The sequence below is a fragment of the Lissotriton vulgaris genome, chromosome 12 (assembly GCF_964263255.1).
Source record: "Lissotriton vulgaris chromosome 12, aLisVul1.2, whole genome shotgun sequence".
Taxonomy (NCBI): Eukaryota; Metazoa; Chordata; class Amphibia; order Caudata; family Salamandridae; genus Lissotriton; species Lissotriton vulgaris.
This window is the reverse complement of record NC_141700.1, coordinates 68,947,203-68,973,106: the sequence shown is the minus strand read 5'-3', so window position 1 is coordinate 68,973,106 and position 25,904 is coordinate 68,947,203. Positions and strand designations below refer to the sequence as shown.

At 43.8% G+C, this 25,904-nt stretch overlaps 1 protein-coding gene across 1 annotated transcript in view; it reads left to right on the top strand.

Moving 5' to 3' along the window:
* The window catches only part of ATP8B3 (ATPase phospholipid transporting 8B3), a 379,813-nt gene that overhangs the window by 344,660 nt on the left and 9,249 nt on the right, over positions 1–25,904 (top strand). The window contains exon 26 of the mRNA XM_086947162.1: positions 19,216–19,354. Coding sequence (XP_086803288.1) covers positions 19,216–19,354 — 139 coding nt within the window. The remainder of the gene's footprint in view (positions 1–19,215; positions 19,355–25,904) is intronic.

The following is a 25,904-nucleotide window of genomic DNA, read 5'->3' as shown; positions in this document are numbered from 1 at the left end:
AACAGTTAAGACATCAAAACTATCATCATCAAAATTGTTATTAATGCTACGATATTTGGGAAGGCCAGACTGACCGTACTGGGTATTGGGCACTTCCCCTGGAGATTTGAAGGGTGGTAGGATGGTTATGCAGTAATCGGGCCCCTTTTGTGACTGCAGGTCGGTTTTGCAGCTGTGCTGCAATATCGGTCCCCAGTGACAAAATCAGCATGCAAGTGTTTCCAGACTCCGGGAAGCCATGCAGTGCTTCCCCGGGGGTGGTCCGGGTCCAGGGCTGCTTTGGGTTTCCAGTCTGGCTCTGAGCTTTGGTAATCTCAGTAGCCAGTTTTTACTTATACACAGGGCGGACTACCCAAAAGAATGAAGTGCAAAAATACACTAACATATGTTAGGTGGAGAAGTGTGGCTCAATGATTAGAGCGGCAGAACCTGATGCAGAGGTCTAGCCCGGGACCAGGGTTCAATTCCCCGCCTCGGCGGGTCTTGGGCTCAAAATTCCACGGTCCTGATAATTCTCGCCTCAGTGCCTTTTCCAATCATGGATTCCCACTCTGGGCAATAGCGTGCTTAATCTCCACAACGGCCCCCACAACGCTAAGGATGCCGGGCCTCCACCTTGGGGTTGCCCAGGAGTGGACGCCTCACAGGGAAAGCCAGGATGGGTTCCACAGCGGTATTCGTACAAGCGCCTTGAGACCCTTGCGGGTGAGTAGTGCGTTATACAAGTATCAATTTTATTTATTAAAGGCAGATTGGCAAATGGCACTTTGAAGTTCGAAAAGTAGTTCTCCAAAAGTATGTAATGTAGTGCTCTTTTAGAACTAAATTGCATGCTACAAAATTCAATTAGCAAGCCTACGACCAAAGATCAGCACCTCAGCCCCGGTCGTGGAGATCTCTGCACACATGAGTATAGGATTTAGCAGTAAATGTAGGAAAGTGAAAGTGGGTGCCTATAAAATGGAGAATAATTACTACAAACTGAGTGGGGTTAAGGGAAATTTATGGGGCGGTTTAGGGACGGACATGGTAATAAAAGATACACACCCAATTAAGAGTAAGATAATTGCTATAGACACAATACAATTCTACTACCGCTGCAATAGTAACAAAACAGGCTTGAAAGTACTCCGGCCAAGCCTTAGACCACTGGTACTCATAGTACGGCGCACGCGGGTCGGTGGCGGCCCGGCAAGCCGTCCCTGGCGGCCCGTGGACCTTGCAGACATGTAGCCGTGTTTAAAACATTTTTTTTTACAGGGTCAGCAAACACCCCTGCGGCAGCGTGACTCAGACTGCTGCTCTGTGGGGGCCGGGCGATTCCCTTCGTAGTCAGAGTGGGGCTGCAGGGGGGCTAAGAGGTGACAAAGCCTCATTACAAACGAATGGTCTTTTGAAGACCCGTGAAGTGCTCCGGTGAGGCTGTGTTTGTGTGTGTGCCTGCCCAGAAGCTGTCTCAACCCGGGCACACAAGGGCAAGGTGGAGGGAGGGAGACAGGGAGGGAAAGGGAGGGAAGGAGAGTGAGGGCGAGGAGAGTGAGGGCGAGGGAGAGTGAGGGAGGAAGAGTGAGGGAGGGAGAGTGAGTGAGGGAAGGAGAGAGTGAGGGAAGGAGAGAGTGAGAAGAGAGGGAGGGCGAGGGAGAGGGAGGGAGAGCGAGGGAAGGAGGGGGAGGAAGGAGAGAGCGAGGGAAGGAGAGTGAGGGAGAGTGAGGGAGGGAGAGTGAGGGAGGAGAGAGTGAGGGAAGGAGAGAGTTAGGGCGAGGAGAGGGAGAGGGAGGGCGAGGGAGAGCGAGGGAAGGAGAGAACGAGGGAAGGAGGGAATGAGTGAGGGAAGGAGAGAGGGAGGGAGAGTGAAGGAGGGAGAGTGAATGAGGGAGAGTGAATGAGGGAGAGTGAGGGAAGGAGAGAGTGAGGGAAGGAGTGAGAGAGTGAGGGAAGGAGAGAGTGAGAGAGTGAGGGAAGGAGAGAGTGAGAGAGTGAGGGAAGGTGAGAGGGAGGGAGAGTGAGGGAGGGAGAGGGAAGGAGGGACGGAGAGTGAGGGAAGGAGAGAGCGAGGGAAGGAGAGTGAGGGAGGGAGAGCGAAGGAGGGAGAGCAAAGGAGGGAGAGTGAGGGAAGGAGAGAGTGAGGGAGAGTGAGGGAAGGAGAGGGAAGGAGAGAGAGGGAAGGAGGGAGTGGGAAGGAGAGAGCAAGGGAAGGAGAGCGAGGGAAGGAGAGCGAGGGAGGGAGAGCGAGGGAGGGAGAGCAAGGGAGAGGGAGGGAGAGGGAGGGAGAGGGAGGGAGAGTGAGGGAGGGAGAGTGAGGGAAAGAGAGAGTGAGGGAAAGAGAGAGTGAGGGTGAGGAGAGAGTGAGGGCGAGGGGAGAGGGAGGGCGAGGGAGAGGGAGGGCGAGGTAAGGAGAGAGCGATTGAAGGAGAGAGCGAGGGAGGGAGAGGGAGGGAGAGAGTGAGGGAAGGAGAGGGTGAGGGAAAGAGAGTGAGGGAGGGAGAGGGAAGGAGAGAGAGGGAAGGAGAGTGAGGGAAGGAGAGTGGGGGAAGGAGAGTGAGGGAGCCCGCCAAGAGTGAGGGAGCCCGCTAAGAGTAAGGGAGCCCGCTAAGAGTGAGCGAGCCCGCTAAGAGTGAGGGAGCCCACCAAGAGTGAGGGAGCCCGCTAAGAGTGAGGGAGGGAGACAGAGGGAGAGAGGGAGTAAGACAGTCAGAATGAGGGAGACAGGTGGAGACAGAGAGACAGAGGGAGGGAGAGGGAGGGAGAGAGAGGGAGGGAGGGAGAGGGAGGGAGAGAGAGAAAGAACGAGAGATAGAGAAAGAACGAGATATATATATATATATATATGTATATGTATATATATATATATATATATATATATATATATATATATATATATATATATATATATATATATATATATATATATATATATATATATATATATATATATATGTGTGTGTGTGTGTGTATGCCGGGTCTGGTGGCTCAGTGGACGAAGGCGTCCACTGCAGGGACCTGTGATCAACCTTATAGTCACATTTTTTTTGTTGTTGCTCTAGCCCCGCCCCTTTCCCCACTGACCCCGCCCCCACCGGTGCGGCCCTCGGACATAAACCACACTGTAAATTTGGCCCCCGAGAGAAAGTTTGTGAGTACCCATGCCTTAGACTAAGTCAAACACTCTAACTGACGTACCATTGTTACTGCAACACACTCCCATAGAAAACAACGGAGACAGACTATAACAGTAGTAATCCATAGGCAATATTTAAAATAAATGAACTCTATAAGAACTGGACAAGGGCCGAAACACGTGGGTCAGCTTCCCCCTGAATAAATTCACACTTCTAAACCTGACCCCTTGAGTGTGCCTTTATCTTTTGGATTAGAGAGAGTGTTTAAAAAAATAATATATATATATGTGTGTGTGTGTGTGTGTATGTATACATATATATATATATATATATATATATATATATATATATATACACACAAACACACACACACACATGTATATATTGTATATATATATATATATATACACACACACACACACATGTATATATATACACACACACACACACACACATATATATGTGTGCATGCGTGTAGTAAATTTAAGACTAAATTAGATTTCATGAAATCTAATACAATTCAACTCAAATTTTATTAGATTAAAAAGCCTGAGTATATTAAAATGAATTAAAAACAACTTAGAACTAGTTTTGTGAAAAATTAAATAATATAAAAATGTTAAGAGAAAATGGATGATTTCAATCTGAAAGTATGATGAAAAAAATGTAAACCATATATCAAAATGAAATTAATTTACATTTTAATAAATTGTTAATTTTAGAAGGTAATGTATGAATTTGTTTTGTCCTAGCTTCATATAATTTGTTTAAAAATACTTTACATTTTTATTTGAAATGATATTAGTTTTAGTTTTCACTTATTTTTTAATGCCCTTTATTACATTTATTCATATTTTCAGATCTGGAGATCTCTAGCCCTGGGGTGGAGGTTCCCACAAACAGTGGACAGTTACTATTTGTATCTTTCCACCTGTAAATTGAGTCACAGGAGTCACCACACACTTCTTTAAGAGTGTGAAGAGTATTACAGGCCTTATTACGAGTTTGGCAGTCCTACAGTAGCAGCAGTCATTCATCGACCGCTGTAGGACTGCCAAACTTGTGGTGAGACCACCCACCAGATCAGGAGTTAAATCCTGGTCTGGCAGGTGGCGTTGCGGTGGTTTGACTTTGGCACCCTGCAAGGCTCATAGAAGAGTCTATAATGCAGACAGCCGCAGTCAGACTGCTGATTGCACCTTCCAACACGGTGTGGCATATATGCCACACTGTGCAGGAAGTGGGGATGCAAATACAGTGCAGCACTACATGTTTCCCCCTGCATGCACCCCATGGCCCAAATCCGGCAGGGGGCCCCGTTAAAACTCCCTTTGCTGCCTCTCTGCCACACTTTTCATGGCGGGTGCTCACTGCCAATAAAAAGGGCTGTGGATGCTTGACAGTGCTGCAGCAGCACCGCAAGCATATTAGTGCTCAGTGACGGCTGGTTAATTTATAAAGTAGTGGGGCTATCAAATAAATGGTCATAAAACTGTAGTAAGGTTACATACAAACACTCACACATGCTCACATAAACAATGTTAGATTTGGGGGTCTCTGGTTCGCACAGGTAGGTACTTGTGACAAATAGGGACCCTCGTCTCTAGTCAGGATAAGGGGATTACACTCCTAAAATAACCCCTGCTCACCCCCTTGGTAGCTTGGCACAAGCAGACAGGCTTTATCTCAGGGGCGTTGTGTTAAGCATTTGTGACCACATACAGTAACCCAGTGACAGCTCTACAGATGCACACTACACAAAGATTTATATAAAAAATAAGTATACTTTATATAGAGTTACCACAAGACCATAAATCACAAAAATACACAATACTGTTACTTTAAGATGGTAGATTTAGCTTAGTTCAGTTCAGTTCTTAGATGAGACACTTTACGTCAATGTACCTTAGGTTGCTTTGCGCTTCCACGACAAGCAATGTCGCAGCGAGGGAAATGCGGCAAAGTTCAAGTACAAAGAAATAAAGATGTGAAGATCTTCCAGATGCGGCACGCTTCTCGGGGATGCGAGAAGTTCTCAGTTCGATGCGTGGACTGCAGCGGCGACACCCTGATGATACGATGGTAGCAGCTCTAGCGGCAACACTCTTCTCCCACGATGCGTGAAGCTTCCGCTCGATGCGACAACTACAGCTGCGACATCCATGATGTTACAGCAGCAGCTCCGACTGTGGCGCGCTTCTCAGGGATGCAAGGTGCTCTTCTTCGATGCAGTGCAGTGCGACAGTTCCAGCGGTGACACCCTCCTTCGGAGATGCGCCGGCAGGCACGGCGGCGGCGACACGCTTCGACCTCGTTGCGAGACTCTTCTCTCGATGTGGTGCAGTGCGACAGCTACAGTGGCGACACCCTCCTTCGGAGTACCGACGGCAGCAGCAGTGACCGCGACCCGCTTCCTCTTCGTTGCTGCACGCTTCTCTCCGATGCGGTGCAGTGCGACAGTTCCAGCGGTGACTCCCTCCTTCGGAGTTGCAACAGCAGGCACAGCGACGGCGACACGCTTCTTCTCGTTAAGTCACGCTTCCAGCTCCTTGCGACACGCAGTTCCTCAGAAGGCCCAAAACAGCAGGCACTTCCAAAGGAACTCTGGGGAGCTGGGGGGTAAAGTGTGTTGTCCCTGAGACTTCAGCAGGAGGCAAGCTCTTTTCCAAGCCCTTGGAGATCCTTCACAAGTTGAAAGCAAAGTACACAAAGTTCCTTTCTCCTTCCTTTGGCAGTAAGGCAACCACTGCAGGCCAATCCCCCAAGCAGCACTTCAGCTTGGGGATAGTCTCTCCTCAGTTTCTTCAGGTTCCTCTCCTCAGTAAAGGTTTCTTCTTGTAGTCAAAAAGTGATCTAATTTCTTGGGATCAGGGTCTCAAAATGTATACCCCAAAATCCTTTGTTCTCTGAGGGGAGAGGGGCCTTTGCCCAGTCCAAATCAGTTTTGAAGCACTCTGTTTACCAGACTTCTCCTTTCCTTTCACAGTGCAGGGCAGGCACATCAGACTCCCCACAGGAGGTGGAGCCAGCATTGTGGAAGGCAAGTACACTCCTGGAGCACTTTGTTTACAGGACTCCTTCTCTTCTTTCAGTGTGTGGGGCAGAGACATCAGCCGCTCCCCTGGATGTGGAGCCAGCATTGTGGAAGGCAGGCACAGCCCTATTCAAGGTTCAGGTGCAACTCCTCCCTCCCCTCTAGATGCAGATCTCTCTATTCACCACTGGGTGACTCATCCTGTCTCTTGGAATCCCCAAGCACTGTCACTCACAAAACCAGACAAAGGAATACAAAACCTAGCAGAGGCAGGCTTGAAAGGTTAGGCAAGCAAATACCCACGTTCTAAAAGTGGTATTTACAAACACAGAATGTTAAAACCAACTTCACTAAGAGATGTATTTTATCATTCTGAGTTCAGGTATACTAAACTCGAATTTCTCCCATGTTCTCTGAGACAGTTAGGATTATAAACATGTATTAATCTAAAACCCCCCATTCTGGCCTATGGAGAACAGGTAGGCTTGCAATAGTTAAAAACGAAAATGGCTGTAATTCACTATTAGGATATGCAACACACATCAGGGCGTGTCCAACCTTATACTTACAATGCACCCTGCCCTTGGGCCTACCATAGGGGTGACTGGTATGAAGAAAAGAGAAGGTTTTGGAACTGGCAAGTGGGTGCACTTGCCCAATCAGCATGACAGTACCAGACTGCATGCAGGCTCTGCAATGGCAGGCCTGAGACACACTTTTACAGGCTGCTTCTGTGGGTGGCACAACCAGTGCTGCAGGCCCACCAGCAGCAATTGGATTCACACGCCCTGGCCACACTCAGTGCACTGTACTAGGGTCTGACAAGTAAACCAAATCAGCCAATCATGGAGTCATTAATTCATACATCAATTTACAATAGGTAGAGCATATGCACATTAGCACTGATCAGCTGTCGTAAAGTGCCCAGAGTCATAAAACCAACAAAAAAAAAGTCAGACAAAATACAGGAGGAAAGCAAAATTTTCAGGGATTGCAAAAAGGGCCAAGTCCAACAAACACACAAACTGGTGCACGCTTGCAGACAGGTACATACACAACATAAGCATATTCTCACTCATACATACAACATGGAAACTTATCTGGGGCAGTCCTCAGCAGTTTCCTCTGCACATCGATTCCCAACTTTCAGAGTGAACAAACAAAGTGCCAGAGCGAGGCTCTCACCTTTATGCCCAATCAGAAGCTCAGATAGGATGGTAGGCTGTCCTTTTTCTTTTATCATGGCTTCTGATGGGGCATAAGGTGGCATGACTGACAGTTCCCAATTCACCATTATCTGACATGCTGCACTGCCTGACGCTAGTGCAGCATGTCAGATATGTATTGCATCTGTGAAAGGATGGGCCGTAACAGCCCATGCCTGAAATATGACACATGTGCAATTCAGCTCCAGGAGCCCTCCTCTGGTGTAGGGTGATATTGCAGCATTTACATGTAAGGAAATGATTAGTGAAATTGTTTCGTTACATATAAAAGCTGTAAGATTTCGAGAAAAAAGATGCAGGTGCAACAAAATTGTGGGGGGTCGACACCCTTTTGGCCCCAATGGAGAAGCCACCCCTGTTAGTGCTCCTCACCGCTGCATGACCGCTGTTATATACTTGATCCCCGGCAGTCGTAGTGATCCTGTTGCGGTCCGACCACCGCAGTCGTAATACTGAAGGCGGTCCCTCAGTGCGGCTGCGGTCAGACTGGCACTACAGGTTTAGCAGCTCTATGGATCGCCAAATTCGTAATAAGGCCTTAAGTCTACATCGAGGTGTAAGTCTCCATTCAGAAACGGTAAATAGCAAAAATCGAGAAGATTTACAATTAGGTTTAAGAGTAGATCTAAACTTGCGTATATGAACACCTGCAAACCTAGTATTGTGATTCAGGCCAATTGTGAGTGTGTGTATGTTTGTGTGGAATCACAGTCAGGAAGAGCCATTTCAAGACAGGATGATATGTAGAGAGGATGGGGAACAGAAGCGAGCAATGTTCATGGCTATTCCAGGGTGTGGTGCAATTAAAGCAAATTAATTTACGTGAGATGAGCACAGGGGTGCGTATTCTTGTGTGTCTAGAACAGATGAGTGGCAGGTGCAGCAAGATACACAGAGAATGATTTAGGAAGACTGGTAATTACATTTATCTGACTTCTAGTGGGAGTGCTAAATCTGCAGCAGAGCTACCTGGGTATTTCATCCATCATACTATTCCAATGGTGTAAGAAATTCCACTTGTTGATATGCTTCAAACTTTTTTGCAGGAGAAGCAGAACCCACTATATGCACTGAGCCATACAGACAACTCCTGCAGTAAATTAAATCTGCTGTAACCAACATTGGTCTGAGAATGTAAAATCCATACAAATTTCCAGATAACCTCTGACTTGGTAATTATTCCATATCCTACAGAGGTACCCAAACATAATTCCTGAACATTTGATCACAGGGCAATTCAGGTGTCCTACTTCCATGACGGCTAGCACCCACAGAAGCATGTGGAAAAACACCCTCCTGCAGCAGACAGAACTAAGGGGTGCTAAGAAGGACAGCCCCTTGTGTTGTTCAAGCGCTAATGTCATAACATTTACAGTCATTCTTTATAATATATTTTAACCTGATCCATTCTCGGGGATCAACAGTGGACATCTCTGCCTGTGGTGTTGCTGCATTCGACATTTGGAATGCATCCTCCATCTTTATTAGGTAAAGTGGAATTTAGGGTTGTGGGTGTTCTGGTGAAGGGAAGTTGGATTTGAGCCTTGATATGTTGTACTGGCTGTCATGTACTGGCAGAGTTCCCAATAAATCTTACCTACTTGATACTGGAGTAGTACTTTACAAATTGGCGACAAGCGGCAATTCTGCAGGAACCTACGCGTAAAGTTAAGAAACTGAAGAGGAGAAAAGAAAATTAAAAGAAGTAAGAAATGTAATAAATGAAAGAAAGGAGAAATATCTGAAGATTTGACGGTGAGCTACAAGTGGATGAAACGCGGCGCTAGGAGGATGCGAGGAAATTGATTTAAGAGGCATTGTGTACAAGTCGCACGACGGAGCATCAGAGGCAGTTGGAGTTAAAGGAAGACTGAGAAAGCAAGCGCGGTCTCGCGAGGAGAGCGTGAGTGGCGGCCATCATTGATTGGGAACAAAACATCAGCGTGGTAGCGTCACGCATAAGGAGCAGCAATTTTAGAAGGGGAAATTGACGGAGAAAGGATAAACGCACAACAGAAAGAAAGCAGTGCGTGAATGTCTGAGGAAACATCGCGCTTTGCTCATCGGTGATGTGCACATCGGATCTAAAGGAATTGTGAAGCGCATTAAGTTTAAAAGAAAATACATGTTTGAAAGAAGAAATTTGCAGTGCATACACTCACAGTGATGCGCACACCTGAGGGAGTACTTTTATACAACTGGTGAGCCATACATTTTACATCGATGTTAAAAAGTATTGAGTGCGTCACTAGCGGTGATGCATAAATTACATGGTTACAATTAACAGTGAAAGTCTTACACCAGATATTAAGAAAGGTATTTTATTGCATTCTTTAGGTCCAGAGGGCATTATACAATATAACCAAATGGAAAAGAAAGTGCGAGAAGGGGAAACAGATGGTTATGACAATGCATTAGAAGATTTAGAAAAGAATTATGCACCTACAGTTTGTATTGCTATTGACAGATAAAAAAAATCTGCAGGAAACAAGAACGAAGTGAGATGATTGATGATTACTTAGCAATTTTTTTTTAAATGGCGGTACCTTGTAGATTTGGTCCATTACAATAAGAATGTATACAGGATCAGATGATTATGCTTAATATTAATAAAAGGGTGCAGGAAAGATTATGGTCCATGGGTGATGGTACTTTAAACAAAGTACTAGCAGTTGTGGGGAAGGCTGAAATATCCTTGAGATGCGCAAAAGCGGCATTAGAGGAGGGTAAAGAACCGGAAAAAGTATGTGCAGTGAATGAAAAGAAATATAGTAAAACTGTTAGCAAAAAGGATTTAAGTAATAAAACATAAGATTACAAGACGCAAAATAAATCAAGTGTTCCTTTACAGTAGATGTCAAAAAAGATGTGCACGGTGTTCTTAACTGCTATAGATGTGGAAGTCATGACCATTTGGCTACCAGTAGGTTCTCTAGAGCAAGGCATCAGAAGTGAGCAAATTGTGGTCTTATTGGACATTTTGCACGTTCATGAAAAAGGAAGGATATCAGAACGAGAGTTAAATGTGTGACAGAGAAACCCAAAGAAAATGACACTGAAAAGGAGTGTTCTTAAGAGGATGATATAGTAATTATGGTTAAGGATGCAGTTTTAGATATTAAGAGTCATAGAAGAAGTAAACCGTCCTGTGAGATAGTTGTTGCAGGTGTTCAGGTCATTCTGGTGGCAGATCAGGGTCACCTTACACTATAGTCAATTCAGAGATGTGGAAGGAAAAATTTGTAAATGCGATTGGAGAAGAACTCAAAGCTTGTGACTAAACCTGAGAGTTTCACGGCGGAAGCTATACCCATAGTGGGATACAGGGATGTTTACTTTGTTTTTAAAGTTCAAAGGGCTGAAGGGAGGATGTATGTAGCGGAGTACGGACCATGTGCTTTTGGTTGGAAGGATCAAAGAGGCTTGAACATCATTCTCAATCACAATAGTAAAGAACAAGTCTTGGTGTTGAATGATGGAGATGATTTTGGAAAACAGATGTGTGAAGAATATAAGAAAGTATTCTCTGGAAAAATTGGTTTTCTTAAATGGTTTAAGCATAAGATTATATTCAAGGAAGGTGTAGTTCCTGGGAATTTTAAAGTGAGGAATGTTCCATTTGTTGTAAGGTGTGAGTTGGAGAAAGAGTTGAACAGGTTGGAGTTAGCTGGAGTGATTGAGCAAATAGTCATTGGAATGGATGTCTCCAATTGTAGTCACGCGCACATCCAATGAAAAAATACGGCTATTTCTGGACTTGAGAGGTGTAAATAGAGAGATTCAAGTGGACAAGTTTCCTTTACCAAAAATAAATGAACTTCTGAGCAAAACAAAAGGAATGAAATGGTTTTCAAAGGTGGACTTGTCTTCAGCCTATCATCAGGTTCGGTTACATGAGCAAAGCAGGAAGATAACATCATTCATAACTCCTTTTGGATGTTACCAATATGTCAGAATGCCATTTGGACCAACGGCCTCCGTTCTTCAAAGATCAATGAGTGAAGTACTGAAAGGTATCACTGGGGTTCTGTACTTTCAAGACAATGTGTTGATAATGGATGAGAACAGACAAGTACATGATGAGAGGCTGAAGGAAGTCATGGAAGTGTTAAAAGCAAGAGGGTTAACGGCAGAATATGAAAAATGTCGATTTGCACAGAACAAAGTAACGTACTTGGGCCATGTGATTGGGAAGGACGGCATTTCTCCGAGGAAAGAACTCATTGAAGCTGTTAAGGAAGCACCAGAACCGAAGATTAAGGATGAACTTCATTCATTTTTAAGCCTTGCGGAGTTTTACTCCAAATTTGTGAAAAAAGTTGCGGAATAATCTTATGATTTGAGACAATTGCTTAAACAGAGATGCAAATTTGTTTGGGAAGAAAAATGTGTGGAAGCTTTTGAGCAGTTGAAGAGTGTAACGCAGCTCCAATCAAGGATTTTGATCCAGAGTTGTGAAGTTTGCTTACGGTGGATGCGAGTCGAAAAGGGTTGGGAGCAGTGCTTACACAAATTGAGAATGGTACAAAAGAAGTTGTGATTGTTTTTGCATCAAGATGTTTAACGCCTGCTGAAGAAGTGTCGGTGATTGAAAGGGAGACTCTTGGGTGTGTATGGGGCATGGAACACTTTAGAACATTTCTGTGGGGAACAGAGTTTGATGTAAGAGCTGATCACAAGCCCTTGGTAACTTTACTTACAACAGGTGGAAAGGTGAAAGCTACAACAAGGATTGCAAGACTTTCAATTAGGTCACAGGATTACAATTACAGGATTAGGTATGTGCCTGGAGTACAGAACACGGTTGCTGATTGTTTGAGTTGGATTCCTTTACCAGTTAAGAAGGTGCCGGGAAGTATATGGGATGATTATCAAATTGCATTGGTGGAAGAAGAAGGAGAGAATTCTATTGAGAGGAAAGAGTGGATGGTTGAATATGAGAAAGATGGATTGTTAAAAAAGGTTAAGAAGTGGATTTTGAAAGGTTGGGGGGGGGGGGGAGAAACCAAACTAAGCTGAAGGGAGAAGTTTTCGGGAGATAAGAAATGGGTTGAGTGTGTAGTCTGGATTTGTGACAAGGGGTGGAAAAATTAAAGCACCACTTGGTCTTAGAAAAAAAAATTGAATCTGTGTCATGAAGGACATTTTGGAATAGTGAGAACTAAGAAAAGAGTTAAAGCTTCTTATTAGTGGCCGGGAATTGATCTTGAAGTAGAAAGAAACGTAAAGGATTGTGGTCAGTGTGCTGACTCAGACAAAAGTTTACATACTTTCAGACCAAAATTAATGCCCATGGAGTGTCCAGATATGGTCTGGGACTTGTTGGCAGTGGATGTTGTGGGTCCTGTGCTGTCAAAATATGGTGAAACTAAGTTTATCATTGTATTAGTGGACTATTGCAGTAGGTGGTTGGAATTGTAAATTGTTGAAAAGGCAGATGCGGACATTGTGGTGTAATTTCTAAGTGAGGTGCTTGTTTAAAGAGGGTTTACCAAAGAGACTTCTAAGTGACAATGGAACACATTTTACTGCAACAAAGGTTGAGGAATTTTTGAAGAGGAATGGTGTACAGCATGTTAGAACTTCGGTTCATCATCCAGCTAGAAATGATGCTGTGAGCGCTTTAATCGAGTGATTAAAGGTACTATACAAAGTGCTTGTGAGAATAAGAGGAATTAGGAAGTGGAAGTCAAAAAGATGTTGTGGGGGTACCGATTGAAGTCATCTCTAACAGGGTTCAGTCCATTTGTCTTAATGCGTGGAAGGGAGCAGTTTACAAAAGATAACATGTGGAATGGTCACCTGAAGTGATCAAGGGCAACATCATTAAAGCACTGCAAGTATACAAAAGGAAGTATGATAAGAAGAATGCTAATAGGGAGGAGACGTTAAGAGTAGGAGATTGGGTGAAAACAAAAAAAATGGGATAAAGTGCCCAAAGGGGAGAGCGTATTATCTGAACCTTAAGAGTTGTTGAATGTGTGAGAAATTCTGCAAGATTAATTGATAATCGAGTGTGGCACATAAGTCTCATTGCTAAATATAGAGATTTTGTAAAAGGAGAAGGAGGAGATGTGGATGATTCTATAGATTTAAATGATTGGTTGTAGGAAGATGAAGTGGATGATGAGATTGTCCAGGCGCAGGGAGAAGCGACGTGTGCAAAGGAGGAATTGAATGCATGTCTGGTTGAAGAGGAGTATGTGGATAATGGTACTAGAAGGGTAGGTAGAATGGGAAGAGTAATTCGCACTCCTTGTTATGTTATGTTATGCTAAAATGAATTTATAGAGCGCGCGTACACCGGGGAGGTTTCATGGCGCTAATTTGGTTGAGATCCAAGTCATAAAGAAGGGTTCAGAAAGCCTGTCCGAAAAGCCATGTTTTTAAGAGACATCTGAAACCAAGAAGATTGGTACAGAAGCGAATTTTGGGGGGGAAAGAATTCCAGAATATGGGGGCCAAGGTGGAAAACCTGGCACCACCAGTACGCTTTAGTCTAAAATAAGGGATAAGTAGTAGATTTTTGTGAGCTGAACGAAGATTTCGGGTGGGAACGTATTTGTTAATCAAATTATCAACAGATTTCGGGCTCCTTCCACTGAGTGACTTAAAAATAAGACATTCAGTCTTGAAAGAACACTGCTGAACAACCGGAAGCCAGTGTAATTGCTTCAAGAGAGGAGTGATGTGATGATGCCTATGCTGGTGGACGATCAGACGTGCAGCCTGGTTTTGTACTATCTGTAGGCGTCTGGAAAGATAGAGAGGGATGCCAAAGTATAATGAATTGGCATAGTCGACATGCGACATGACCATGGCGATAATCACCTGAATCCGGGCATCTTTAGTGAGAAATCTACAGATCTTTTTTATCTTGCGAAGTTGAAAAAAACAGGTGGAGATCACCGATCTAATCTGAGGCTTCAGAGTAAGATCCTGACTGACAATCACCCCTAGGCTTTTAGCCGAACTTGAAGGAACGGGAGGCTGACCAGCAACCTAGGCCAAAAGTGGGGTCCCCTGGATTTTTAGCAATGCCACCTGTTAAAACCAGCTCCGTCTTGACGGATTAAGTTTTAGATGGTTCTTGTTCATCCATTGACTGATGAACAGCATGGTAGATTGAAAGGCATAAACCGACTCTGAAGAGTTACTGGTGGAAAAAATGAGTTGGAAATCATCTGCATAGTTGAAGGTGCAGACTTTACGCTCCTTCAGAGCTCGGACAAGAGGGAGGAGGTAGAGATTGAACAACAGGGGAGAGAGGGAGGAGCCCTGAGGGACTCCACAAGAGCTTAAATATTTTGTCATGTGTTAGCCTTATTTGTAGATATAATTTTGTATATATTATCAGTTGTCTTGTATATAGTTGTTTATCCTTTTCTTTCTTTTATTTTGCTGATTGAATGCAGGAGGGGGATGTGTGGTGTTGCTGCATTCCACATTTGGAATGCATCCTGCATATTTATTAGGTAATGTGGAATTCAGGGTTGAGGGTGTTCTGGGGAAGGGCAGTTGGATTTGAGCCTTGATATGTTAAGTTGTAGTTGCAGTCATGTACTGGCAGAGTTACCAATAAAGCGTATCTACTTGATACTAGAGTTGTACTTTACACTGCCTTTAAGACTCAGAATGTGAATGGTCATTACAAGACAATGTGATAAGAACATTTGCGAGAATCTCTGTCTGTAAGTTCAGCTCATAATAAAACAAACTAGTCTCTCTTTCCCGTGCAGAATTGTGAGAATTCGTTTTACACACAGTTGAATGTTAGGATGGCAACTGTGGTATAATGTGCCTTAGCAAAACAATGTATTATTCATGTTTCTAACAAAATGTGCAAGAAACTAAAAAAAAAACACTAACCAGCACCAACTCAACCGACTTCCACTGTATTCCCGAAGGCAATTGTTAAGAGCCAAATATTCTTGCAATCACATTGCATCAGACCTGCTCTTATTTATAATATAAGAATATTTTTTATATTTTCAAATAACGTGCCACATTGGAAGCTCACAAAAAATGATGCGTTCAACAAACACTTGCTCTTGAGTAACAGTGTATTGTACATGAAGATATAGAAGTAAGTCACACCTATTCTGCGAGCAAGTCTCACTGACCCACAGAACAACCTTTCTGAAGTGGGCACCTGGTAAGCAATGTAAAACTCTTGCAATTGGTATCACAATTGGACCAGGTACGAACTCTCAAGTGTTAGGCTTTGCCGGGGACAGACTCTCATTTGTAAAGGAGAGAAATGCTCTATATGAGTGCTATAGAGAGGAATTCTAGTCAGGTGGTGTCGCACATGAAATGTCAGAATCCTCCTCAGGTTTCTAGTAGGCAGCCTCTAATTCACCCCTCGTTGTTCATGGTTTGTTCACGTGAACATATATCCAGTTCCAGACTGCTTATAAAATCTAACCCCCCCATGAATACACCCTTCCGACAAGCCCCAAAAAAAGCAGATTCCCCCACATATACCTCAATAAAATTGGGGGGTTCAAAATAAGAAATGCACTAAAAGAGATGTGGTTGTAGCTGAGTCTTTGCTATAGGAGGGGTGATTTTGAATAGTAGTGTGTCCAGTAGTATAAGCAGTGCATTTCAATATGATGGACACTGACTGAAGAGGAGTGCAGTTGAATAAGGCAAGCATGGTAACAGAGAAAAGTGGTTTGGGAGAAGAGGGATATTTTGAGGTAACGCTTACACTTTGGGATAGGAGGTGTGCTCCAGTGTAAGAGAAATTATTTGGTATAAGAGGTGTGATTTGGGGTAAGAATAATGCTTTGGCATGAAAAGTCAGAGGAATGTTTTTGGATAACAGCAATGCTTTGGGATAAGCAGGATGAATGTTTTGGCATAAATTATGCCACTTGGCCTACAGCAATTCTTTTGGATAAGAAGCATTGACTGGGGTAGAGAAATGCTTGGGGATAATAGGAGTATTCTTACATTAGAGGAGTAGCATATGGAAAACAGGTAAATGGAACGTTCAATAAGAGGAATGATTTTGTGTGGGAGAAATGTTTGGGCTAAGAAGACTGCTTTGAAAGAAGAAGGGCGCATTGGCATATGAGATCTGCTTTGAAACAAGGGTTCTTTGGGTCTGGCTTTGAGATAAGAGGTGTGCTTTAGGATAAAAGGAGTGCTCTGGTATAAGAATGCTTTGGCAATGGCATATGAAGTGTGTTTACACCTGCAGCCAGGCAACAGAGCCCAGGAGACAGCCACACAATCAAGTGCAATCTTCAGCTTGCAATCCACGAATTGACAACTACTCAACCACCAAACTACTTTCATTATGCAAGTACGCAAAAAAGGACTGGCCTATGGGTCGTCGAGGCATTATATAGTTATATCTTTTCATATAAAACTCTTATGGTCCATTTTCATATAAGACTCTTATCGTCCACAACACTTCTAAATCATAATACACAACAATCGGCAACACATTATAACGTATAACTATTAAGTTCCAATAAGTAATATCTGCTACTAGGGTTGTCCACCACCGACATTGTACAGACAAAAAAACAAACATCACCAAATGAGCAGGCATGGAATAACTGAATATATCTGTCACTCGTTTACTGGACAGTTTTGGAGTACTTTAATATAGTCCAATGACTGCAGGTAACAAATATCCATGCAATCTGACAGCTTCTTTCACATCTCACATAGACACTTAGGGGCCCATTAGGATGGCAGGCGAATCACCCCGCCGGCCCAGCGGTAGTCACTGCTGGCCCGGCGGGGGCGATCCGCCCGCCATCCACACCTCAAAGACCCCTCCCCCATATTAGGATGGCTGGGGATCCGCGGCGGATGGAAAGACCGTCCGCCGCTTTTCCGCCAGTCAACTCGTCTACCGGGCGGAAACATGCATAATGCAAGACACCGCCATCCATATTATGATGACAGATGAAAGCAGCCCTTCCATGGCGGCATTGCCACCATGGAGAGGCATTTGGTCGTTGCTGTAGAGGGCCCGTAGCGGGCCCCCAGGGTGTTGTGGGCCGGGGTGCACAATGGGGGGTACCCCCTTGCATTGGCGTGGACAAGGTGGCAGGCACTGCACAGTGCCTGTCCCCTTGTGCATGTCAATGCACAACGTGCATTCCCAGCATTGTGGCGGGCGTTGCTTTGAGCTCCGTCCACCACAATGATGGGAATGTAGGATGCCACCGCCACTGTGGCGGTGGCATCCTAATTGCAGGTGTCAGTCCCGCATTCCGTCCGCCCGCGATCGTAATAATGCCCAAAGATATGGGATGATAAAAGTGCTCATCCCTACAGATCTCTCCATTTCTCTCCCCCTCCAGCCATGTCAGCTCAAGACCAAAACTATACACACAATCTCAGATTGAATAACCTGGTGTGGTAACTAACTAACCAGACTATGTCATATCAAATACAATAAAGATACCTGAAAAGCTGTTGCAAACTCAGAGCACTCTGAAAACTATAAAACTGTGTGTCTATCTCTTACACTTCATCATCCAACACACTGCTATGAGGTGCGTACTCTAATAAGATAAACACATCTTGGTAGTCATAACGCACAACATAGAAACCCTTCCCACGTAGGATCAAAACAAAGACATCTTTCTAACCACACACCCAACATGATGTAGCATGCTGTTTTTGTAAGCAAGAGCTTCTGCACCATACATAGGAGTAGATAGCGTTATATAAAGGCAGCAATAAAATACAAAATAGAGGTGCTACAGATATGGGGTGGTGCTCAGGGATAGGAAAGCTTTGATATAAGCCAGTGACTTTGGAAGAAAAGGATACACTGGGTGTTTTGGAAGAGGAGCAGTGCTTAGAATAAAGTAAATCCTTTGGGATAACCAATTCACTTTGTGTTAAAAGTTGTATTTAGGTGTTAGAAAGGAGCATTGCTATATGAGAGAGACATTTTTGTGGATCTAAGAGCTATTGCATTGGCAGAGTCTGGAGTACAAAATGGCGGGATTAGGGAATTATTTTAATTTACGAAAGTGAAAACAAGGTTTCCTGATGTAGATAACTATTACTCAGTAAGTTTGTTTGGTATGTATTAGATTAGATGTGCTTTAGATTTTGTCACAAAAGTACCAGAGTTATCAAACAAGCAAACGAGGAGATCTTTGCCAGATCTAGTGGATGAACAATACTTTCGGAGAGCTGATACTGCCAGGCAAATTGTGCCTTCTCATCTTTCAAAGGGTAGTGTTAAAGCTTCTACTTAGTTCTCTACTACCTTGTAGACCTATCACAGCAGCTGAGTAACAATTGTCTAACACATTTGATGGTGGAATACAGAAATACCTCAAAACAGTTTATCCCTCAATGCTGCCAATCCTGTTGTACTTTTAACGGAGTATGGGCCAGCATATATCTCAAGGAAAGCATTATGCACTAAGCAAAAATCACTCCCTTTCAAGGAAGCTCGGTAATACAGTTCCAAGAACAGCGTTCGTCTCTTTGCTTGGATTTAAGTGAAAATCTCTATCCCTTATGTAAGAAAACCACATTTTCCAAATAATGACTAACAAACCCATAACCTTAATTTTTTTCGGGGTTCACGAGGTTGGACGAGACGTGTCTGTTTCGAGGATATGTGGTTGAGATCAGGAGAAGTTTTGTAACTCTCCCTGATTTAAAAACAGCAGAGGTCGGACAAATAATAAAACACTGTAGTAAACGTCTCATCTTAATGGGGCTGGGGTAACAGATTTCTCTATTTTCAGTACAGTCTGTGGTACTCCACCTGAAAGAATAACAAATGGCTCTCCTTTGTTTTGCTGCTGCTTAACACCACTCCCATGCTTCTCACCTCCAGATCATCCTTGATTTTTCCTATTGGACTGCGGTATCTAGCCTTGCTGTCCTGATCAGTCCATTGCTGTATTTCCTTGTCTCCCTAATGACGCAAAGCTTTCCACTTTTCAAGGCGGCTCCGGATATGTTTAGATTTCCAGGTAAGGAAAAAGTAAATGTTTGAGATCATTGTTCGAATGTGGTTTACTAAAGCCCGGGTACATTTTTATTTGGAAGTTTTTCCTGATGGGACTCATGCGACACATTGCAAATTTCAGCTCTGAGCGGCCTGTGGTGCCCACAAGAAACGCCAGGCTTTCCCTCTCTTCGGTGAGGTATGTTTATCAAGGCGTGTAGCTCTTTCTTACGCCAATGTCAGAAAAATACTCAAACTTTTTCGAATCAATCGCTTACTGCTTGTTGCCACTGTATTTTCCCAGACATGTGAAATGTAACGACAGTGGCTTTCACACATTATGCAGTTTTATAATTTACCTGTGTTCATCATATTAGAAATATGCCGATTTAATTTGCCTTACTTACATACAGTCACGTAAATGATCACAAGTGTAAGTTACCTTTGTGACTCACCCTGATAGTTGCGTTCTAGTGCTGCTAATGGTTTGATAGACATGCTTCAGTACCTAGATGGTATTATTTGAAAAGTCAATAAACACATAGGCCCGCTTTACGACTTTGTCAACGGTAGGAAGCAAGAAGTGATAAAACCAGAGTAGTTACTTGACCACCTAAAACGTGCTTAGGGTCCTGCAAATGTTAAGGGTGTTAAGGGAGTGAGCCCTGCCGGGTCACTGATTTAGAAGTAATTAAAAAGCGTTGCCAAAGCCAATAGGTCGCACTTATATGACAGCTATTTGCTTTGCCAATGTCTTTAAGCCATGTTGTAGAGCAGCGTGTCTAAAAGATATTAAAAAAGCACTACAAATATTATAAAAAAATCACTATGCTACGAAAAGCAAAAAAAAAAGCTCTTTTCTGCAGCCAGTGCTGGCCGTGTCATAATGGCTTTTTTATGGCGGGTGGCGGCGGAGGCAAAACAGAAAACATGAGGGGGGGTATTGTTTAGGAAGAGGCATCAAGGACAATGGGAGGGAGGTAGTGGGGAAATGACAAAACTGACAATGTCGGGTGGGAGACAAGAGGCAACATGGACAACGGGGGTGGGAGAGAAGATGCAAAACAGACAATGGGGGGTTGAAATGTGAGAAGGAAGAAGCAATACAGACAAGGCAGAGTGGGTTAGGAGTGAAGAAGCAAACCTGGACAATATGGGATAGGAGGGAAGAAGCAATAGGACTGGAAGAAAAAAAATAAAAACGTAAAAATGACAGGAATTAGAAGAAAAAAAAGTAGAACCACAATCTTGCGAACAGCAGAAGGACACTAATCAAGATGAAGCAATCAGTACTTGGTCAATGCTCCACGTCCACAAAGAGGAAGTAAATCCGGCACAGACAGGCCAATTACGTTAAGCAAGTAAGAGTAGTAGTGAATCCAACAAATTGTGAGAAGTTGGCACTCGCCACAATGTTGAGACATGACGAAGTTCTATTTGAGTTATTTGCACTCTATTACTTAAGATCAAAAAGTCAATCATCCACTTTAATACCAGAAGCATTTTCAATGACAGTTTTTGCTTACAAGATACTGTGTCTGGTATGGTTTTTACTCCTACCTGTGTTTTAGTGTTTTACTTCCAACTTGTTTTTGCTGCTGGTCTGTAGTCATTCTTACACTTTATACACAAGAATCACAATAGCTCAACACTAATGCTATACATATCTTCCTTTGTTACTGTGAACATTATCTTCATTAAGTAGCCGGCTATTTCACATACTAGTCTTTTATTTGTTTTTATGTCTTGCTTCCATTTCATATACATGCTACTATTTCACCTTTTTCTTGCCTTCATGTTCACTAGGATTCTTTTAGTTGTCATTAGAGTAATACATCTTTGAGATGTGTATGAATTCAATCTAGATTAATTAAATTTTGATTGGATTTACTGAATTGAATCTGGGCTTCACAGACCTACATTTCACATCCCTTTTCCAATACAGGTCTGGAATGGCATACACAATTTTGGTAAGTAAAATAACCATATTAACATAGTATAAAACACAAAATAATGAAAAAAGGAATCCAACAAAACACATAAGCACCAAACACCATTTCTATTGCAGGCAGAAATAAGTCAGTTTCCTGTATTTTGGGCTAGATACAAAAATAGAGCTTTTTGTGGTAAAAGTGCCTGTAAATACAAATAAAAACATTGATTCTTACCTGTTGCTGTCTACTTCACGAGGCGTTGTTGGCCCGGGACACACAACAAGAAGGTGTCCTTGTTGATGGACAGGAAGCCTGCTTATCGGATTAGGCCTCGAGGGTGCTGGTCGGCCAATGCGCCAATAAAGTCCTAGGCATTTTATTTGAAGTCTGCATTCCTCCTGGGCAAAATGGGGATTCAGAAGCTAGGTTTGAGCTTTGTGGTCAGAGCTGCAGTCCATGGCCTCCTGTGGGCTTGGGGCTTGGCTGGCAAGTCCTAAATCCTTCAAAGGACTCCTCTCAGGCTGTGACAAGATCGGAGCAGGCATATTTCATGCTCCGCTCATCCAGGAGCTCATTGCCATTATTCTGAAACACGTCAGTAAATCTGCCTATCAGTGGAGCCACAAGCACAATAAAGTGTCTTGCTGCCGCGTAACCTTCTTTCCCTGGGCAGGCCACATTGGCCCAGGCAGAAAAGCCCTCACATAGTCGACAAGTAGAAAAAAAGGTCCCACAGCTAGCACCGGACCATCCATGGATCTAATAGTCGTGTGGCTAATTTGAGCCGACTAGCCAGCAGTGGCGCCGCAATTGTCAAGGCATCATCGCAATTAGATCCAGTGTTAACCATCCGTATTTAATGTAGGCTACATAACAATTATCCAACCTGGCAATCCTGATAAGTCGTCCACAACAGACTGAAACCGCTGCAGGACATGTTATACCAAGAGAAAACCATTATCAATACTCAATGACCAGCATTCAATCATTATGGAGATCTGCCACTTATAGCTGGTACCATGGAGGACCATATTATAATCTATCTCTGCAGGTCCCGAAATCCCTATTACCTTTACTCAATATTGGACATCTTCTATTTTAATTCACCTATAGAATGACTGCAGTACATGCTTCCAAGAATATCTTGCGATTATCTCTCTTTACTCCCCTCTTTGTCTCCCTCTACCTCCTAGTATAACAAGATTTGTAAAGGGGCACACAACAGTTACAAATAGCACAAGAAGTGGATTAAGTCTAAAGTAAACTATAGACCAAATGGGACCTGCACACTAAATAATAAACGATTAGAGAGAAGTATTTGTAACATATTTACAACACAAATGTGCATATCTAGCTCTTAAACTTCCTTCCTAATCCTACAGCTTTCTGGTCACTCTGGCATGGCATGGCGCCCAAATGCTTCCCATTTAGGGCCGGATTACAAACGGGGGTGTTATTTATTGCCCCTAATAAACAACAATACTACGGAGTAAATTATTGATCTGGTGCGATAAATAGCACCAATTGTGAGTTTTGGGGGGAATAACATGCAGATTTTGCAGGTAATGCAATAAAATCAGCATGATATGGTAAATACTGAATATTTTCAATTAATTTAGCTAACTAATGTTGGGTTATTTAACGCATCTGATAATTATCGGATGTGCTAACTAAAACCAAACTCGGAATTCCGTCCTGTGCATAAATAGGGCTTAATGCAAGGGACGGGATTAACCGTGGCATGCTACCGCTCAATAATGCATGTGGTGCTATGTAACTGTAACAATAAACTCCAATGCAACACAAAGTGTAAATGAGCATGCACAAGTGCAACGCGTAGTTTGGGTGGTGTGTTGTAAGTGTATTTCTGTGCAGGCATCCGTGTGTGTTCGTGTGATTCTTAAATAAACTCGTTATTGCTACGGATACTCAATTCTTACTTCTAATGCAGCAAATCCAGGATTCCACTTTGTGGCGTCATCTAATCTTCTCTGCTCTCTCTGGCTCTCCACCATCAAAAACCACAAAACGAGATCAGATGTCGCTGTGTGCTGATGATACACACATGAACTTCCTGCTAACTTGCAGATCGAAATCCGCAGTTTACACTCTACAATGTCAAACACGCTTGTTTTGTGTAAGTGTTTGGAAAAGCTGCTCTTGGCAAAGTAGACATTGCCTTTCAACTAAGTGCTGGCTGGAATCTGAGCAGAAGTTGTAATAGCTTCCATTACAGACAACCTAAAAACAATATTGTCTCCTGTGCAAAATGCTGTCAGGACAGAAGAGGATCTGCACAGCGAGCACGCCGCTGTATTCCGTAATATCTGGATTAGCCCAGGAATGAGCGCTGTGGTTTATACTCCGCAGATGTGCTCTGGGAGTATCTCCACCATTTATCCTGGGGCGTCAGTGCAGCTGGTGTCCGTCCACTGAACCTAGATCACTGCTGTATTTCAGTACCCAGACAGCAGTCAAAGGTTCCATTTAACTTGCTGTCACAGTACCCATGACATCCTTGCTACACTACTGCGCATAGTCTCCCAACATCATGCTCAATATGAGGGCTATAGGAGCATCTCCAGGCTCTGTCTCTTGGGCTCCTCCCTGTTAAAAGGTCTAGCTAAGTATCTCCCGCCCTCAGCAGTGGCAGCGAGCTGCAGGTGGCGGGGAGGGGTGCGTTCACGAGGATGCGCAAAACAAATGAAACATTTAATTTACCTTCCCGCCCGGGTCCCGCGTCTCTGCTTCTGCTTTCCTCAAGAATCAGGAAGCACAGCTTTGTGATTGGTAGGCACCTATGCTCCCCTGACCAATTACAACGCTGCAATGCAGCATTGTGATGGGTTTTGAGCATCCTGGTTTGACGCTTAACCAGGGAATGGGGACCTGGGCATGTTCTCCATGCAGGCTGTAATGCAGCATGCACTGAGAACGGAGAAAGTTTACATGACTGGTTTGCCGACCAAACAGTCATCGCACACTTAGGAGTGGGCGAACCACTCCTCCCCTGCCCTGCTCAGAGAGCAGAGCAGCCCTGCCCAGGAAACATAAAATGATAATAACTGAACGTTATTATCATTGTATGTTTCCCCTTCTCGCACTGCTTGAAAGCAGTGAGGCGACGCTCCTCCTCCATAGCGAAGGAGCCGTCACTGGCCCTCAGGCTCCTTTTCAATAATTGAGTTATAGCAGATTCTCTAATATCCATCCCTCGGAAGGGTCCTCCATATCTCAGCTATTTGAGTATTTCCACTATCTATGCTTTTAGCTCCTCCTCAAAAAAGATGAGGTGTAAGAGAATTTCTAGTCTCTGTCAGTCATCCTCCCTCTCATCGCTGAGATACAGGAGTGTCTACACTGACTATCCTACTAGCTCATTTTCAATAACTGAGTAATATCAACAACTCTACTGCCTATCCCTCAGGATCTACCTCAATATCTAAGCTATACGTGTACTTCCACTGTTTATCCCTCAGGCTCCTCCTCAGTAACTGAGCAATGGGAGTATCTTCACTGTTTATCCCTCAGGTTCGGCCTCAATATCCAAGCTATCTGTGCATCTCCACTGTTTATCCCTCAGGCTCCTCCTCAATAACGGAGCAACAGGAGTATCTTAACTGTTTATCCCTCAGGCTTCTCCTCAATAACTGAGCAATGGCAATATCTCAAATTGTCTATCTCTTCCAACGCCTCCACAATAACCGAGAAATGGGACTATCTCCACTGTCTAACTCCTCCGATGCCTACTCAATAACCGAGAAATGGGACTATCTCCATTATCTATCGCCTATGACATCTCCACAATGACCGCCAAATGGGACTCCTCAATAACTGACTTATGACCGAATCTCGAAAGTCTATCACTCAGACTCCTGTCCTGTCCATTGTTTTATTTTTGGATTTTCTCTGTTGTTGTTTTTTGAAGCATTGCTGTTCAAAATGTCTGTCCCTTTTGGATTATGCATGACATTATCCCTACCTAATCACGCATCATTATGTAATTATATGTAAGACATCATGCAGCTTGTTCATAAAACAAGGGAACTTGGGGGTGGGGGGGCATCCATTGTTTGTCCCTCTTGGATAATTTTCTCCTCCACTGCCTTTAAGCTTCTCACCAGAGCTTTTACCAATAGGCAGAAACAGATTTCCTTCTATGCCTTAAGTTCCTCATCAAAAAAATGTTCAACTCAGATTCATTTTGGGATAGGGTTGTGTAATGTTTTATTTTTATTTTAATTCACCACCCGCCTACAGCCTTCTTTATTTTTTTAGGTCTCGCCTTTACCATTCCGCAGGAATGGGAAATGGGGAGAATTCAAGTCGGCTATTTTCTCTTCAAACCAGAGGGCTTTCAGCCGCGGTTTTCATGCAGTTCACGTGAATCACGTGATCAAACATGAACGAGCATTCACGTCCAGGGCTTCTCCTCCCCTAGCAGCACTCCTCCCACACCAGCAACTCCCCCCTCCCACACCAGCACCTCCCCTCTCTCTCCCCGCAAACACAGCCTTGTCCTAGCAGCACTCCTCCCACACCAGCACCTCCCCCCTCCCACACCAGCACCTCCCCTCTCTCTCCACGCAATCACAGCCTTGCCCTAGCAGCACTCCTCCCCCCTCCCACACCAGCACCTCC